The sequence below is a fragment of the Stenella coeruleoalba genome (genome assembly GCF_951394435.1).
Source record: "Stenella coeruleoalba genome assembly, chromosome: 6".
NCBI classification, from domain to species: domain Eukaryota; kingdom Metazoa; phylum Chordata; class Mammalia; order Artiodactyla; family Delphinidae; genus Stenella; species Stenella coeruleoalba.
The window spans coordinates 124,763,954-124,779,960 of record NC_137151.1 but is presented as its reverse complement, the minus strand read 5'-3'; the positions used below and the strand labels follow the sequence as shown (position 1 = coordinate 124,779,960).

At 53.1% G+C, this 16,007-nt stretch overlaps 1 protein-coding gene across 2 annotated transcripts in view; it reads right to left on the bottom strand.

Moving 5' to 3' along the window:
• Positions 1-15,637, bottom strand: part of MLPH (melanophilin) — a 44,372-nt gene extending 28,735 nt beyond the window's left edge. For both annotated transcript variants that reach the window (XM_079924815.1, XM_079924816.1), the window contains exons 1-2: positions 14,795-15,637; positions 6,946-7,079 (exon numbers count right to left, since the gene is read on the bottom strand). In XM_079924815.1, the coding sequence (XP_079780941.1) occupies positions 6,946-7,055 (110 nt within the window). In that variant the 5' untranslated portion in view covers positions 7,056-7,079; positions 14,795-15,637. The remainder of the gene's footprint in view (positions 1-6,945; positions 7,080-14,794) is intronic.
• Between the last annotated feature and the right edge of the window lie 370 nt (positions 15,638-16,007).

The window sequence follows — 16,007 nt, the reverse complement described above, 5'->3', positions numbered from 1 at the left end:
TCAGGCCCCTTGTGGCTCACCTGGATAACCCAGGACTGTCTCCCTGTGTCCAGGCCCTGATCAGCATCCTTCCATCTATCAGGCCCCTTGTGGCCACACTGGCCCACCTGGATTACCCAGGATTGTCTCCCCATGCTGAGGCCCTGATTGGCACCCTTAATTGCATCTGCAATCTTAATTCCCCTTTGCCAGGTAGCCCAGTATACTCACAGATTTGGGGGATTAGGACATGGGCATCTTTGGGGGCTCATTATTCTGCCATGGTTCTGAGGGGAAAATGTGTGAGCAGAGATCTCACTCCCACCTGAGAGATTCCCAAATATAAAATCCCCCCCCACCATGCCATTCCTGAGAAAACAATGTGAAGATGTGCTCCAGAGGACTGAAAACCGAATCTCAAGTATGACCCTTAAGAATGAGGTGAAAGGACCAATGAGTCACAGAATTGAGACAAAAGTATTAAAAGTACATCAACCAAACTAAAGTGTCAGAGAGAATTGCTGAAAGAGGACAAACATAATGTAATAAGAACTGAAGAGCAATTACATGATCTAAGGTCCTGATTATATGAGTTAAGTATCAGGAATTATAATGAGGGAAATAGACACTTGCTAAAGTTCTTTGAGGTCTTCTGAAGAGAATGAGCAAATGATGATAAAAGGGATAAAGAGGAAATACGTGGTGATGTGTGAACTGAGGGAGGCTCACAGGAATCTCACAGATGAACCCAGACCACAGTTAATCTCCAGGCTGCGCTGGCGGCTGACTTCCTGTTTCAGCCCCTGTGTTTTCAACCCTGGAGTTGCCTGTCTGTGGTGCCAGGTGGCCCAGCAAAGGGTGACCTCAAATTCCTTATTATTTATTTTTAAAGCAAGTCATGGTGTGCAAGCCACGTGTCACACCAGGAGCTCTTTCGTGGGTAATCTCAGGCATTCAGGTCTGTTTGCAAAGATTGCAAATCCACATCACCACCTGTTTGCCTTTCTGGGGAAGGTCCACACCCTAATATTTGACTTGTGGGCTGTGCCCTTGAAAACAGGGTGTTCTATTTAGGTAAACTTGGGTCCTCACCCAGCGACGTGAGTCACCCATGCATTCTCATTTATCCCTTTCCTATGTAAACTGTGGGATTTCTGTGTTTTTCTAATTTGGAAAACTTCTTTATCTTTCTGATTTTAAGACACTCTTTAGAGATCAAAGATATGAATCACTGCCATTTCTGTTAAAACTGTTTCTTCTAGGGGCTTCCCTGGTGGCGCAGTGGTTGAGAGTCCGCCTGCCGATGCAGGGGACATGGGTTCGTGCCCTGGTCCGGAGGATCCCACATGCCGCGGAGCGGCTGGGCCTGTGAGCCATGGCCGCTGAGCCTGCGCATCCAGAGCCTGTGCTCCGCAACCGGAGAGGCCACAACAGTGAGAGGCCTGCATACCGCAAAAAAAAACCAAAAACAAAACAAAACTTTTTCTTCTAATTTTTAAAAACTTAAACATTTTCCTTTAAATTCAGATGTATGTATTTAGTCAATACTCATCAGTATTTTGTGTCGTGATGTCTACCTGTGTTGTCATATGTAGGCTTTTCCACTCCAAGATTATGTACATATTTACTTATATTTTCTTCCAATAATTTTCAGTTTCATGTTTTACATTTTTAATGTATCAGTTATAAATCTAACTGAGGTCAAACTCCCTACCCCAGCCCTGCACTCATGGTCAACTATTCCAACACTTAGCTTTAACTAATTCTTCCCTCTTTTACTGATATGAAATGTTACCATTGTACTAGATATTGTTATACACACTTGGTTGCATTTTAGGACTTTCATGTTGTTTCACTGATTATCTCTATCTGTGAAAGGGGGAGCTGCCAGAACAGACCAGCGGAACATGAGGCAGATGTAAGGATGTGCAGCCCTTGAGTGTGCCAGGGTTTAGCAGGGTGTCAGGGACAAAGGAAAGGCTTTCTGTGTTTTTTCGTTGGTTTGTTCTTGCTTTTGTTTTTTTGTTCCAATATGGCGACTGATCCTACTGACATTCCAAGTAGGAGCTATAGGGCAGAGAGGGAGTAACTGAGGCAGCTCCCTGCTCCAGGAGCTGGGAGCAGACAGGAAAGGGCCAGAGCACAAGTAAGGGCCAGGAGAGGGAACACAGGGTGGGCATGAACACAGGTAAGGACGGGGGCAGCATGGGGGGAGGTTACACCTGGTATCCGTGAGCTTTCTGTGAGGAACTGGGTGAGCTCACTGCGACAGTGACCGGGGTCTGGGGGAGAGTGAAGGCTTGAGGAATTGCCTAAGAATTTTTGTGCATCTTTGGGTTTTGGATTCTCCAGAGTGTAGCACTGTGTTGACGGGAAGCCAGGAATAACATCACACCGCGTACAGTAAACACCCCACTCCCGAGTCCCTGGTCACACATGCTGACTTCAGGGAGAGACTTACATCTGCCTGGGGCTAAATCGAAGGTCAGATGGCCTCCCCCTTCCTTCTCCTCGAATTCCCGAAATAGCCTGTGAGAAAAGCCATTTGGAAGCTCCCCAAGGCACCTGCCACTCGGCAGCTAGACCCCCAGGGACATCCTCCTGGGCAGTTCAGAGGGTAGCTGTCCACACGGTCTGCCCACAGCCAGTCCCTGGAACGAGCGTGTTCTGTTTGAAACGTCCCTTTAAGAGGCTCATGGGGAAGATGAACCAAGATGCTCCAGCCTTTGCCCTTCACCACCGGATGGCCTCCATCTTCCCCATGGGGCTGTGAGAATCCTCTGCACAGGGCAGGAGGTCAGGCCTGGCCGAGGGGTCGGAGGCTTTCGTGTCATGGAGATGGTCTACTGGGCATGCGAGCGTTAGTGCTGGGGACCTGGGCCAGCTCACTGGTCACACACTTTAACAGCAGAAGCCAAAGAGGTGCTGGTCCTACCCCACAGGAGAAGGTGCCGGAGCCCTCACCCAGGCCCCATCCCAGCATCCTTTACAGGGTGATGCTCCCACATGGGGAGAAAAATTGAGCAGCAATCCATCAAACATCCATTTCTGTTAACTCTGTAAACACTAAAGGAGACGTATTCCTTTTTTCGTTTGATTGTTTCCTAACTGGTATATTCGGTGAATTGGCTGTTTAGCAAATCGCCTCTCCGGTAAATGTGCTGCTGGTGAACTGACCTTGAGCCCACACACTATGTCCACTTGACGTGTATTCAGGACAGGAAAGTTCCTTCCAAGTAATGCATGTGTTTGTGTCTTGGTTTCACGGTTTCCCCCCTATTAACTTTGCTCTGTCAACGACCTCGGTAGGTGTTTTGAGCTGGGCCATCCATTTGGCATCTTTCAGAGTGTGTCAAAGACATCAAAAACTCATCTGAGTGCTATACATCTGAAACCAACACAACCTTGTAAATCAACTATATCTCAATAAAAATTAAAAAAACAAACAAAAAACTCATCTGAACAGCCCCTGAGCAGCTCAGTTTGCTAAGGTCACCCACGTAGTTGTCACCTGAGGGCCAGTTTCTCCATTCAGCCCATTGTTGGTTCATAGATTAGAGAATCAGGAACTGGGAGAAAGTATGAGGACTCCAAGGAATCGTGGAGAAACCAGACGTGTGACAGAGAATGGGATACCGTGGCTGCAGGAAATGGACGATTAACGTTGAAACTGGTGAAATGCACAGATTACCACTGAGAGGAGATTGGGAAGGAGGGGGGTTATTATTTTTAAACTGTCTTCGGTTTCATTGTAGACTGCTGGTATTGTAGCCAACTTGCTCTGCAGAAACAATCTCAGTGTCCAGAACCCAAAGGTCTTTATTCGGAGCTTGTTTCCGCCACGCCCTTCCTAAGTCTCAGCACCTACCCGAGCAGAACTTGAACCCACACCCCGTGTGTCCTGGCCTCAGAACCACATGCCTGGGCCCTGCTCCCAGGGGTCACGGGGACCCTGGGGATAAGGCTTGTCACAGGCAGAGGCGGCTTCACCTCTTGTTGCACAGTTAACCAATACCACAGTGAGCAAGAGACAGAAACATCAAAAAATAAAACCCACAGAACACCCTTCACTAAGCCCCCGCTGTTTACACGGCTCTTCCCAAGTGTGTCACCAGGGGCCTGTGTCTGCACAGGAAGCACCAATCGAGGGAAGGCTACTGGGGCTCCAGCATCCTTGCCTTGACTCTGACGTGGATTCTCTGAACCACCACCTCTCCAAACCAGAGCATTTCCAGGGACCATGTCCTGCACTATTGTACTTAATAAGCTCACCATCTAAGCGCACACGGAAGGCCAAGAAGACACGGCAGAGCGGCCGATCTGAAGGCCGCTTGAGCAGAAGGCCTCAGGCACTTTCGAACAAGGACATCACCCTGACCGTAACCGACTGGCCGGGGACCTGACCTGCCCCGTAGGCCCCCCAGAAGTGGAGGCAACACAACCCGGATCCTTCGGAGACTTCCTTTCCCAGCAGTAACTGGAGGTTACCCGGGCGTGTCTCCCTTTTACGGTGTGAAATGACTAGAGGAACATGGAAAATAAAGAGGAAGGGTATCAGGAGGGCATCCCCCGTAGACAAGAAAGACAGGAATTTCTGCAAAACCACCCGAGCTCTGCCTGGACGGAGGGAGGGGCTGACCCACTCAAGGGTCTCCCTGGAGGGCTGGGTTCCCCTCCCCTCTGACTGATCTGCGATTCTATATACGTATCGAATGGGAGGGTCTAAGCTGTCATTGAAAATAAAAGTACATCAACTATACTTCAATTAAAAAAATAAATAAAAAAATAAAAAAATAAAAGTGACAACAGCTGGGCTGCCTGGAGAGGCTGTGATCCCCAGAGCAAAGGCCAGGTGGGCTCTGTCGCTGAGAGCCTGTGGACCTGGGCCCCGGGTGCAGCCTTCAGGCCACGGCTGAAGCAGAGGGAGGGGACGAGGGGCGGGGCGGGCCCAATCAGCACGAGGACGCTGGCCAAGGTCAGCTCTGGGCCCCAGTCCTGGGGTCGCGGGGGGCTGAGTCAGGGCCCCAGACACCAGTGGGGAGAAAGCACCTTCATAATGAAAACCCCGGGGGCGGGGGTGACCTGCAGCCCAACACAGAGCGGAGGGTGGAGAGCTCCACAGAGCGGCGGCAGGAAGCCTCGCGGTCCTGGTCCGACGCCTCCCCGCCATCGAGACGGGCGCTGGGCTCCAATGAACGTGCTTCACTTAACAGTTCGTCTGTTTGTGTGGACTCTGCTCTGTGTCGGGACCCAGAGACTCCCACCGCTGCTCCTTCTGTCTCTGCTGGGGTCCGTCTTTCTCTCTGTGTCCTCCCTGCAGCGTGGTCTCCTCCAGACCCATGGCTTTAAATACTGGGGCAGCTAAGTAATGATCTAATGATCCCTCTACCCCAAAAACGCTGTATGTCCTGGTTCTTAGAACCTGGGACTGTGTCTCCTTACAGGGCAAGAGGGACTCTGCAGGTGTGATTAAGTTAAGGGTTGTGAGTTGGTGACGGGATTAGCTGGGTGGGCTCAGCGTGATCGTGAGATCCTTCTAGGCAAAACAGGAGGGCAGGAGAGCCAGAGAGATGCGACGACAGAAGCAGAGGTCAGAAAGACAGAGACTGGAAGACGGCAGGCTGACGGCCTCGAAGAGGCAGGAGGGGCAGAAGCCAAGGAGCGTGGGCCCCTCGAGACGCCGGCAGAGGCAAGGGACCCTCCGGAAGGCGGGCAGCCCCGCCCACACCTCGGCTTCTGGACTCCAGAGCCGCGAGGGATGTGTGTGCTTTAAGCCACTAGTCTGGAATGATTCCAGCAGCCACAGCATCTGTAGGTGGCTGCGCCCTCAGTCCTGTCTCTGCTGGGTTCCAGCCCCGTGGGTGTGGGGCTTCCCTGGCCACTTCGCGTCTAACAGGCAACCCAGTGTCAACAGGTCTGACCCGTGTCCTGGCTTCCTCCACACCTGCTCCACCCTCGCCTTCCCCAGGTGAGGTGAGGACACCTCCATGCCCCAGTTGCTCAGGCCATGGCTCTGGAGTGACCCTGACCTTGACGCCTCCCATACTCCACACCCCACATCCAACCCGTGGGCACACTTGCAGGGGCCCCCTTCAAAGCTCATCTGACCACTTCTCCGTAGCCCACCGCCTGCAGAGCAGAAGCCGGGTCTTGTTACTCCCCTGCCCGAAGGCCTGCAGCCACGCGGGGAAAGGCCCAAGTCCTGCCCGGGTCCTCAGCCCCCCGACGGTCTGCTTCCCATCATGGCTCTAACCTCCTCTTGGTGCTCCGCCACCAGGGGCCTTTCAGGCATTTCCTTGGCTACCTCCCCCCCCCCCACCCCGAGTCTTTATACAATGTCTCCTTCGCAATAGGCCTACCAACCCACAAAAGTCACCAAGACAACAGGGAGCCCGGGGGACAGCTAAGCCTTGGAGGTCTGGTGGAGGAATATGCAAGGGCAGAGGGGGAGTAAGTAACGCCGGGTGGGTTTTAGCTCAGCCCACGGGGAGAGACATGCAAAATGGCGCCGGGGCCTCCATGCGGAGGATGAGGTGCCCCAACACTGCTGGGAAGAGGCGGAAGTCAGCCTTTGTCCTAAATGCCCTTGCTCCCGGCTTCTGGGTGTCTCAGGCCAGCGCCAAGGCTTTCCCTATTCATCACCTCTAGCTCTTTTATTCGTGCAATGCCGTGCCCTAAGCATCACCCCACTTAGGAGAGAATGTCACCCTGGGGCTGGATCAAGTTGAACTAAACCTATTCAGGGAATATCTGGCTCTCAGGAGCAAAGTCAGATCTCCTTGTTTTAATTAGGAAGAAACTTAAAGTTTCTTAAGGCCAGAAAGCAGAATGTTTCCCAGCGCCCAGCTTCCGGCCAGTGTCCTGTACCCGAGCTCCTCCTGTCTGTCCACTCGGAGGGCCGCGAGGTGACAGCCGCTCCGGAGGCCACCAGGGCTGCACTGCGGGGGCCCAGCCACACACACTCACTCTAGTCTCTCCTCTTCTTTCCTTCGAAGGTCAAAGTCCCGTTGAACCACTTCCCAGACGTGCTTGGCCTCTTCATCTGTGAGCGTGGAAAGATCCAGTTTTTTCCCCATCTCTGCTTCTCGTCGGGGTCACACCTGCAATAACACAGGCCCACAGTGTTCAGCCCAGGAAGCCCGCGTGCAGATGCCGGCCAATTCACAAAGAAGAGGCAACACAGCAAGTGCTGATTTCCCAGCAGCTGGAACCTGGGTTAAATCGTTTTAGAAAACAGGCAAATGGGTGTCTGGAAATGTGTGCAGTCGAAATAAACGAACCCACGCGTACAATCCCCACACCCCAGGAGTCAGGCTTCAGATGACGTTATGCCCTTTCCGAGGACACTGAAGACCCCAATCAATGCCAAGAGGACAAAGGAAGGAAAATCCAAATGTCAAAAAGCAAGAGAAGGACAGCTTTACCACCTTGCTCGCTATGCAGAGTGTGCTCTGCAGACCAGCGGCAGCCCCCAGAGCCTGTGAGACATGCAGACTCCCAGGCCCTGCCCCAGCACTCCTGACTCAGAATCTGCATCCTAACAAGATCTTCTGATGACACCTCCACCTGTCTCTCCCTCCCCCATCACGCCTGCCCCTTGAGTATTTCTTCACACCTAACAGCTGGTGACATCACATATCGCGATGACGGCGACTTCTCCCTGGCACATGGGGGTGCTTTTCTGTGCTCCCACCTCTCTGGTCTTCGTCAGGCCACACAGGGGCCCCTTGGCCAGAGACTGTGGCCACTACACCCAGTCCAGCTCTGCTCTGGGGGAAGATTCTGTTTGGTGACAGGTTCCCTGTGGGCAACCGTGAGTTCAAGAACCTCTGGGCGACTTCAGCCACTCTTCACTGAGGACTGAAAATTGCTTTTTAGGAACATCAGAGAAGGGATCCAATCTGTCTGCTCTCACTGGGAAACCTTAACACCAATCGAAAGACCCAATGTTGCTTCTGAATTCTGGGGAACTTCTCCCTCTCACCAGTGCTGACCAGCCGAAAGTACTCTCTGCAGAAATGTGAACACAACTTGCTCTGTTAGAAAACTGCTTTGCTGTATAAGAGGTTAATTATGAAAAGTGCCGTTTTCTGAGAAACACTCGATGCCAGCTAAAATGGAGATGTCCACGGAGATCCCACGGCTGTCAACTAAACTGTTTCCTGGCTTGTGCCTTAAAGTCGGTGAAAAATAATTTCTTAAATTTTTTGCACCGACCCCTCAGTATTTCCATCCTCAAGCACCGTGCTGACTGTGAACGACGCATTAAGAGGATGCCCTGATGTGCCAGAATCGTTCAAACTATTTTCATTACGGTTGACTTTAGATTTTGGACATGAAAACATTAAACCAAGACTGATTCCTGATGCTCCTCTAGAGCACACAGTTTCCATTTTTAAAAAAACTGGAACAAAAAGTCATTTGACGGGGCTTCCCTGGTGGCGCAGTGGTTGGGAGTCCGCCTGCCGATGCAGGGGACGCGGGTTTGTGCCCCGGTCCAGGAAGATCCCACAGGCCGCGGAGCGGCTGGGCCCGTGAGCCATGGCCGCTGAGCCTGCGCGTCCGGAGCCTGTGCTCCGCAACGGGAGAGGCCACGGCAGTGAGAGGCCCGCGTACCGCCAAAAAAAAAAAAAAAAAAAAAGAAAAAGTCATTTGATGGATGGCTGGGGTTTACTCATTTTTGTTTTTCACCATTGTTGAAAAAAATTCTATCATAAGAAGCCCATTCATTGAAATTCTCTTCCCAGAGCAGATGAAAGCCGTGACCATCAGCTGAGTAGTTAGCATTCTCTCTCCTCTCCTAAAGGAAAAGTCACAATTCCAGGCCTTATTTCAAGAAACTAAAATTGTGAGGTGTGGGGGAGAAAAGCAAAACAAAAGGAAACAAGTATCTCTTTCTTGTCACGCAAGCGTAACCGTCTTGGAGCATGTCAGTGACCGATAAGGGATGGATGGAAAGGTCACTAGGAGTCAGAACTGCCACCGGACGCTTCACACCCACAGGATCCCCCCACCCCAGCCCCCCTCAAGTCTGTTTCTTTTGTTTGATGTGTCTTTCTAATAAGGATGTACTTGGTTTCCCAGCTCAGATAGAAAAGGCCATTGAGGCCTGGGAACGGGCGCGCACTGGACCAGGGAGGGTCCGGGCACCTCTGGTGAGGTGGGTGCCTCCCGGGGTCGGGTGGTGAAGAGGCCCAGCCTGGCTGCCTGCTGCCTGGAGTGATGCCGGGCAGCAACCTACTGAGATGTGAACAGGGGAGACCAGGATGCAGAGGGAAGTAGACAGCCTCCCACGCTTCAAGGGGACCACGGCACCACGGCTTCGCGCCATTTCGGAGGTGCCAGGGATGACCCTGAATTGTTGAGGAAGGTGATATGTGTTCATGGTGCTCTGTTTAATGAAGCCAGGAGTGACGCAGTACAGACTCTGAAAAATAAGCATCCCACAGACTAAACCAAGAGCAGACGGCTGGTGCCTCACGGATGAGACATCATCTGAAAAATGTTACTCTGGGGCCTATCTTTATTTGATTTATTTAACATCTTTATTGGAGTATAATTGCTTTACAATGGTGTGTTTCTGCTGTATAACAAAGTGAATCAGCTATACATATACATGTATCCCCATATCCCCTCCCTCTTGTGTCTCCCTCCCACCCTCCCTATCCCACCCCTCTAGGTGGTCACAAAGCACCGAGCTGATCTCCCTGTGCTATGCGGCTGCTTCCCACTAGTATCTATTTTACATTTGGTAGTGTATACATGTCCATGCCACGCTCTCACTTGGCCCCAACTTACCCTTCCCCCTCCCTGGGTCCTCAAGTCCATTCTCTACATCTGCACCTTTATTCCTGTCCTGCCCCTAGATTTTTCAGAACCTTTTTTTTCTTAGATTCCATATATATGTGTTAGCATACGGTATTTGTTTTTCTCTTTCTGACTTACTTCACTCTGTATGACAGACTCTAGGTCCATCCACCTCACTACAAATAACTCAATTTCGTTTCTTTTTATGGCTGAGTAATATTCCATTGTATATATGTGCCACATCTTCTGTCAATGGACACTTAGGTTGCTTCCACGTCCTGGCTATTGTAAACAGAGCTGCAATGAACATTGTGGTACGTGACTCTTTTTGAATTATGGTTTTCTGAGGGTATATGTGGTGCCTTTTTTTTTTTTTTTGCGGTACGCAGGCCTCTCACTGTTCTGGCTTCTCCCGTTGCGGAGCACAGGCTCCAGATGCGCAGGCTCAGCGGCCATGGCTCACGGGCCCAGCCGCTCCGCAGCATGTGGGATCTTCCCGGACCGGGGCACGAACCTGTGTCCCCTGCATCGGCAGGCGGACTCTCAGCCACTGCGCCACCAGGGAAGCCCTGTGGCGCCTATTTTTAGCTCTGGCCCAACTTCTGGGTGAACAGGAGGTGCAGGCAGAGGAGGGGAGGGAGAGTGATTCCAAATTTCAGACACATCCCGTGTGTAGGGTGCTGTGCTATGCAGTAGGGACGCGATGCTTCCGAGGGAAGCGTATTCTCAGGACAGCCTGGGGTCAGGAGCCTGGCTCCCGACATGGGTCCACGACACGGGTGGTCCACGACATGGGTCTTTATCTACTGTGACCAAATCTTCCCATGTCGTGAATTAATGATGTGCAGAAGCTTAAAGCTATTTATTTATTAAAGATTTTTTGATGTGGACCATTTTTAAAGTCTTTATTGAATTTGTTACAACACTGCTTCTGTTTTATGTTCTGTTTTTTTGGCCCCGAGGCATGTGGGATCTCAGTTCCCCAGCCAGGGATTGAACCCGCACCCCCTGCATTGGAAGGTGAAGTCTTAACCACTGGACTGCCAGGGAAGTCCCAGCTTTTTATTATTTTCATTAATTTATTATTTTCGTTGTTCTTGTTGTTGGTGGTGGTGATGATGGGTGGTGGGGTGATGGTTTAAAGCTTTTAAAAAACTATCTTTAGAAAATAATCTGAAGTCGAATGGAGAATATGTTTGATTTCAGTATTCAAAACGCATAAACCAAAAGTCTCTGGCAATCGAGGAGTGTCTTGCTAGCACCCCTTCTGGCCTGCGTCAGGCTGATGGGGGAACTTGGGGTATGGGGGAAGGGCAGCCCCTCTGCCAGGTACGGCCACGCTGAGGGACCCACGTGCGTTCATGGAAGGGAACAGCCTTTCAGCCACAATCATCTCTCTCCTCACTCCCCACTTAGCTTGCTCACCAAGACCCTGATCTCCAACCGGTATCCCTCCAACCGTAACAGTCGAGGGGGAACATGGCAGCAGAGGACATGCTGGACCCATGGAGGGGGCCGGGCTCTGCTCTGCCCTAGCCTGGGCGAACCTCCCAGGGCATGCGTGCTGGGGCGGGGGCAGACCCCACCAGGCTCCACCTGCTCCTGGCTCCACTTCGGTGCAGATTACGCCCAGTCATGAGCTTCCTGAACAAACCACTTTCAATTTGCGCCTGGTCCACGGCTCAGATGTAATCACATTTTTAATCTTTGAGCCTGTGAGCCCTCCCCCATTGCTTAAAAGCTATAATGGAGAAAAGAGAGCGTGACACCGAGGTTAGTGAGTTGGGAAGAGACAGAACAGGTTTTACCAAGTGGATATCCTGAACCCAGACCACCGCCATTTCGATGGTGGGTCATCTTTATCTGTTAAAGATTTGAGTTCATATTTTGGCCACATTAAAGGGAGATCTGGGCGGGGATCCCTCCTACATAAAACCTGGGCTGGCGGCCCCCGAGCTGGAAGCGACAGCAGTTATGCGTAGTCACCACCGCCGGAGCAGATAAACTCTGCAGCAAGTCCAAGCTCCTCTTCAATGCCCAACAAACAATGGCAGGAATGACTCAGAATCAGGTGGGCAACTCTTGCTGATAAAGGTGTGGGCACGTTCCTGAGGGAAGGCCAGGCGCCAGCTGTGGGGCCTCTGTGTTAACCCTTTGCGGCTGCTTCCCAAAGCTGGCCTGTGTGGTCACTTCTGCAGGCAGGGCCTGCTGCCCTCGTCAGCTGCAAAGTGAGCACCTTCCCCCCCACCCACTGCGGGTGCTCTGAAATAAGTCCAGCAGCAACGGCCCTGCAGCTTGCCTCCCGCCTGCCCATTCTCTCCGTTCTCCCAGCTCCCTGGGAAGCTGCTGGAAACCTTGTTTACGCATGGACATAGTTCTGCACCTGCAGCTAAAGCCTCAGCTCTAGTCTCCACAGCAAGGACGGGTCCCAAGGTGACGCTGAGGGACGAGGATGCGGCTGAGCTCCAGGAATTGGGTTCCTATCCTAGTTCAGGCACCAGCCAGCCCTGCGACTTGGGACAAGTCCCCTTCCTCTCTGGGTCTCAGGTTTTCCATCTGTACCATGACCTCTATGTCTCTCTCCAGCCCTGGGTGATGCCAGGATGTCAGGATTAAAGGGAGAGGTTACAAGGTGGGTAGAGGGGAGCGGGCTCTTCCTCCAGAGACTGCTTCTGAAAAGAACGAGACAGCCCTAGAAGGCTGACCCAATGGCATGAACTGGGGGCAGCCACGAGAGGTCACCACACTGTCATCCGAGGGCAACAAAGTCTCCCTTCTGTGTAGCCTACGGGGCTCTGGAGCCTCTTCATCACCCCCAAGCCTTCCACTCAGCTGGCTTTAATTTTTCAGTCACAAATGCCTTAATCAATAAGACCCACTGACTGCTAGTCTATGTGCCTGGAATCGTCTTCAGTGAATCCTGCGGGGCTCCTACCACTGCACCCAGATTTTGGAGGTGGTGGAGCGCAGGCACCTATGACTGGTGCTTGGGTCTAAGGCGTGAGGCCCTGGAGATTCAGGCAGGGGGCTCTTGCCCAAGAGAGCTGTGTCTTACTGAGGTCAGCGGAGCGGCTGACAATCCAGTGGAGGGCTGGACGTCGGAGGACAGAGGTGAACGGGCTGAACCCAGGTGCCAGTGTCACTGCTCCGCTGCCGTGGTCTGCAAGCCCTGGCCTTCTCCTCGGGGCTTCACGGCCAAGCGCAGTGCCACCTTTGCACCTGGTGGGCTAGTGGGGGCCTCACCTCCCCCCTTTATCATTCCAACCTCTCAGAAAGAAATGTGTAACTAAAATTTTAAAAAACAAACATAAAAAGGCAAAGACCCCAACCCAACTGAAAATGAAATGGGGTTTTCAACATTTGGTTAAGGTGAGTAGGACACAGTCTAGGAAACTGCAGGGGATTTGTAAAGAGGCCTGGCTCAGGCAGGGACCTGGGGCCACCCACTGTGTGACTCTCCTCGTCTACAGACCCTTCCCCCATCCCGATAACAAGGTGGGCGTGGTGGGCTGTCGAGGGGCCTGTCGGAAAACAAAACATAATTCCAATAAAACTGGGGCTTTCAGAGGCCCCAAAGTCCAGGACGCCTCCTCCCATATGCCATGACACCACCCGGGCTCTCTCTCTCCGGGCAGGAGGGGTCTCTCCCCAAACAGCCTCAGGCCCCTGGGCGACCAGCCAGAGTGAGTCTCCTCCGAGGCCGGCAGCCTCAGCCCCGTCTGCATGGAGATCCGCAACAGGGCTAAAACGGAACACTCCTGCACTGCTGGTGGGAATGTGAACTGGTACAGCCACTACGGAGAACAGTATGGAGGTTCCTTAAAAAACTACAAATAGAACTACCAGATGGCCCAGCAATCCCACTACTGGGCATATACCCTGAAAAAACCATAATTCAAAAAGAGTCATGTACCAAAATGTTCACTGCAGCACTGTTTACAATAGCCCGGAGATGGAAACAACCTAAGTGCCCATCATCGGATGAATGGATAAAGAAGATGTGGCACATATATACAATGGAATATTACTCAGCCATAAAAAGAAACGAAATTGAGCTATTTGTAGTGAGGTGGATAGACCTAGAGTCTGTCATACAGAATGAAGTCAGAAGGAGAAAGACAAATACCGTATGCTAACACATATATATGCAGTTTAAAAAAAAAAATGTCATGAAGAACCTAGGGGTAAGACAGGAATAAAGACACAAACCTACTGGAGAAAGGACTTGAGGATATGGGGAGGGGGAAGGGTGAGCTGTGACAAAGCGAGAGAGTGGCATGGACATATACACACTACCAAATGTAAGGTAGATAGCTAGTGGGAAGCAGCCGCATAGCACAGGGAGATCAGCTCGGTGCTTTGTGACCGCCTGGAGGGGTGGGATAGGGAGGGAGGGTGGGAGGGAGGGAGACGCAAGAGGGAAGAGATATGGGAACATATGTATAACTGATTCACTTTGTTATAAAGCAGAAACTAACACACCATTGTAAAGCAATTATACCCCAATAAAGATGTTTAGAAAAAAAACAACCCCCCCCCCAAAACCCCCACTGTTTTGGGCTTCCCTGGTGGCGCAGTGGTTGAGAGTCTGCCTGTCGATGCAGGGGACACGGGTTCGTGCCCCGGTCCGGGAAGATGCCGCGGAGCGGCTGGGCCCGTGAGCCATGGCCGCTGAGCCTGCGCGTCCAGAGCCTGTGCTCCGCGACGGGAGAGGCCACAACACTGAGAGGCCCGCGTACCGCAAAAAACAAACAAAAAAACAAAAAACCCCGCTGTTTTGCTCCCTGAGGATCCAGACCAGTTTGCCAAGCTATCTGGGTGAAGCCTGGGTTTGGGGTTCGGTGGGTTGGACGCGTCCTCCTCATCGGCCGGGACCGAGGCCTGGGGGCCCCTGGGGGTGTTTTCACACCGGTGGGGCTGCACGCAGCACCGCGGACCCGCCCTGAACCTGCGGCCTCCATCCCGGGCGCCACCGGACCCCGCCGTTCCCCCTTCTCCCCGAACTCACCGACTCCTTTCCGGGTGCGTGTCGGCCCTGGCCCGGACCCCGGGGTTGCTCTCTGCGGTCCTGCCAGGGAGAGCAAGGCGACAGGCCGGGCGTCGGGTCGCGGTGCGTTGAGGCCAGCAGGGCAAATACAGGCCAGGCAGGGCGCAGGGCGCACAGCCAGGAGGGAGGGGCGAGGTCCCGGAGGCGTCCGCCGGGTCACGAGGACCGCGCCGCGCCGCGCCCAGCTCCGGGAGCGCCGGGCACCTCCGGGTGCCGGCGGGGCAGACACCCGGGGCGCCAGCGCGGGAGGCGCCAGTGTCGGGCAGAGCCCGTCGCTCCTCGCCCCCAGCCTACTTCGGGGAGGAAGGCGGGGAGGAAGGCAGGGAGCGGAGGGCTGAGCCCACACCTGGCAAGTCGGGAGACTGCCCGGTGATGCGGCCGCCGCCAGCCTTTCTCGCCCTCGGAGCGCGCGGGACCTCGTGTAATTCCCATCCCAACTCTGCGCGATTTACTCCGGTTTTACAGATGGGGAAACTGAGGCCCAGGAAAGAGCGTTCCCCAAAGCCATAGACTAACTCGTGGGAACGCCTCACTCGTAAAATGGGACTCTGGAGCCCGTGTTTCCTGCGGCAGACGCGCGCCCCTCCACGTCTTCCCTCCTGCCTGGACGCGGCTGGACTTGGCTCAAACGCCAGTTGCCCCGTCACGGGGAGGGCACCGAGACCTTGCGCGCCAAAAAAAGTCCCGCAAGTCACAGCCGCGGCTCGCGGCGGGGTCAGCATCCGCGCACAGACGGGGCGGGGCCGGGGGCGAGGATTCCCTGCGTAAGGACCTCCGAGTCCCCTCCGAGTCCCCGCGCCGCCGTCTCACTTTCCGCGCCCGGACTCGCGCTCAGGGGCGCCTCAAACCCGGAGCGTGCGACGCACTACCGCCAGCTCCAGCCACCGTGCCGTGCCTGCTTGTCCTTCCCAAATCCCCTGGACATTAAAGGGCGTCACCATCTTCCCTTTCCCTTCCGGAGCTGGGCGCATCAAAGCACTCCCCCCTCCTCCCTCTCACTCACTATTGATAAAGAAAGATCAAACAAAACTACATTCTTTCCCCCAGGAACTACTTTCGAAACTTTCCATATCTGCGAAATGGGGATAGGAATGTAAATAAATACATAAATGATCAGTGCTGTTAGGTGAACAAATACTGATATCTCCGTTTTACAGAGGAGGAAACTAAACCT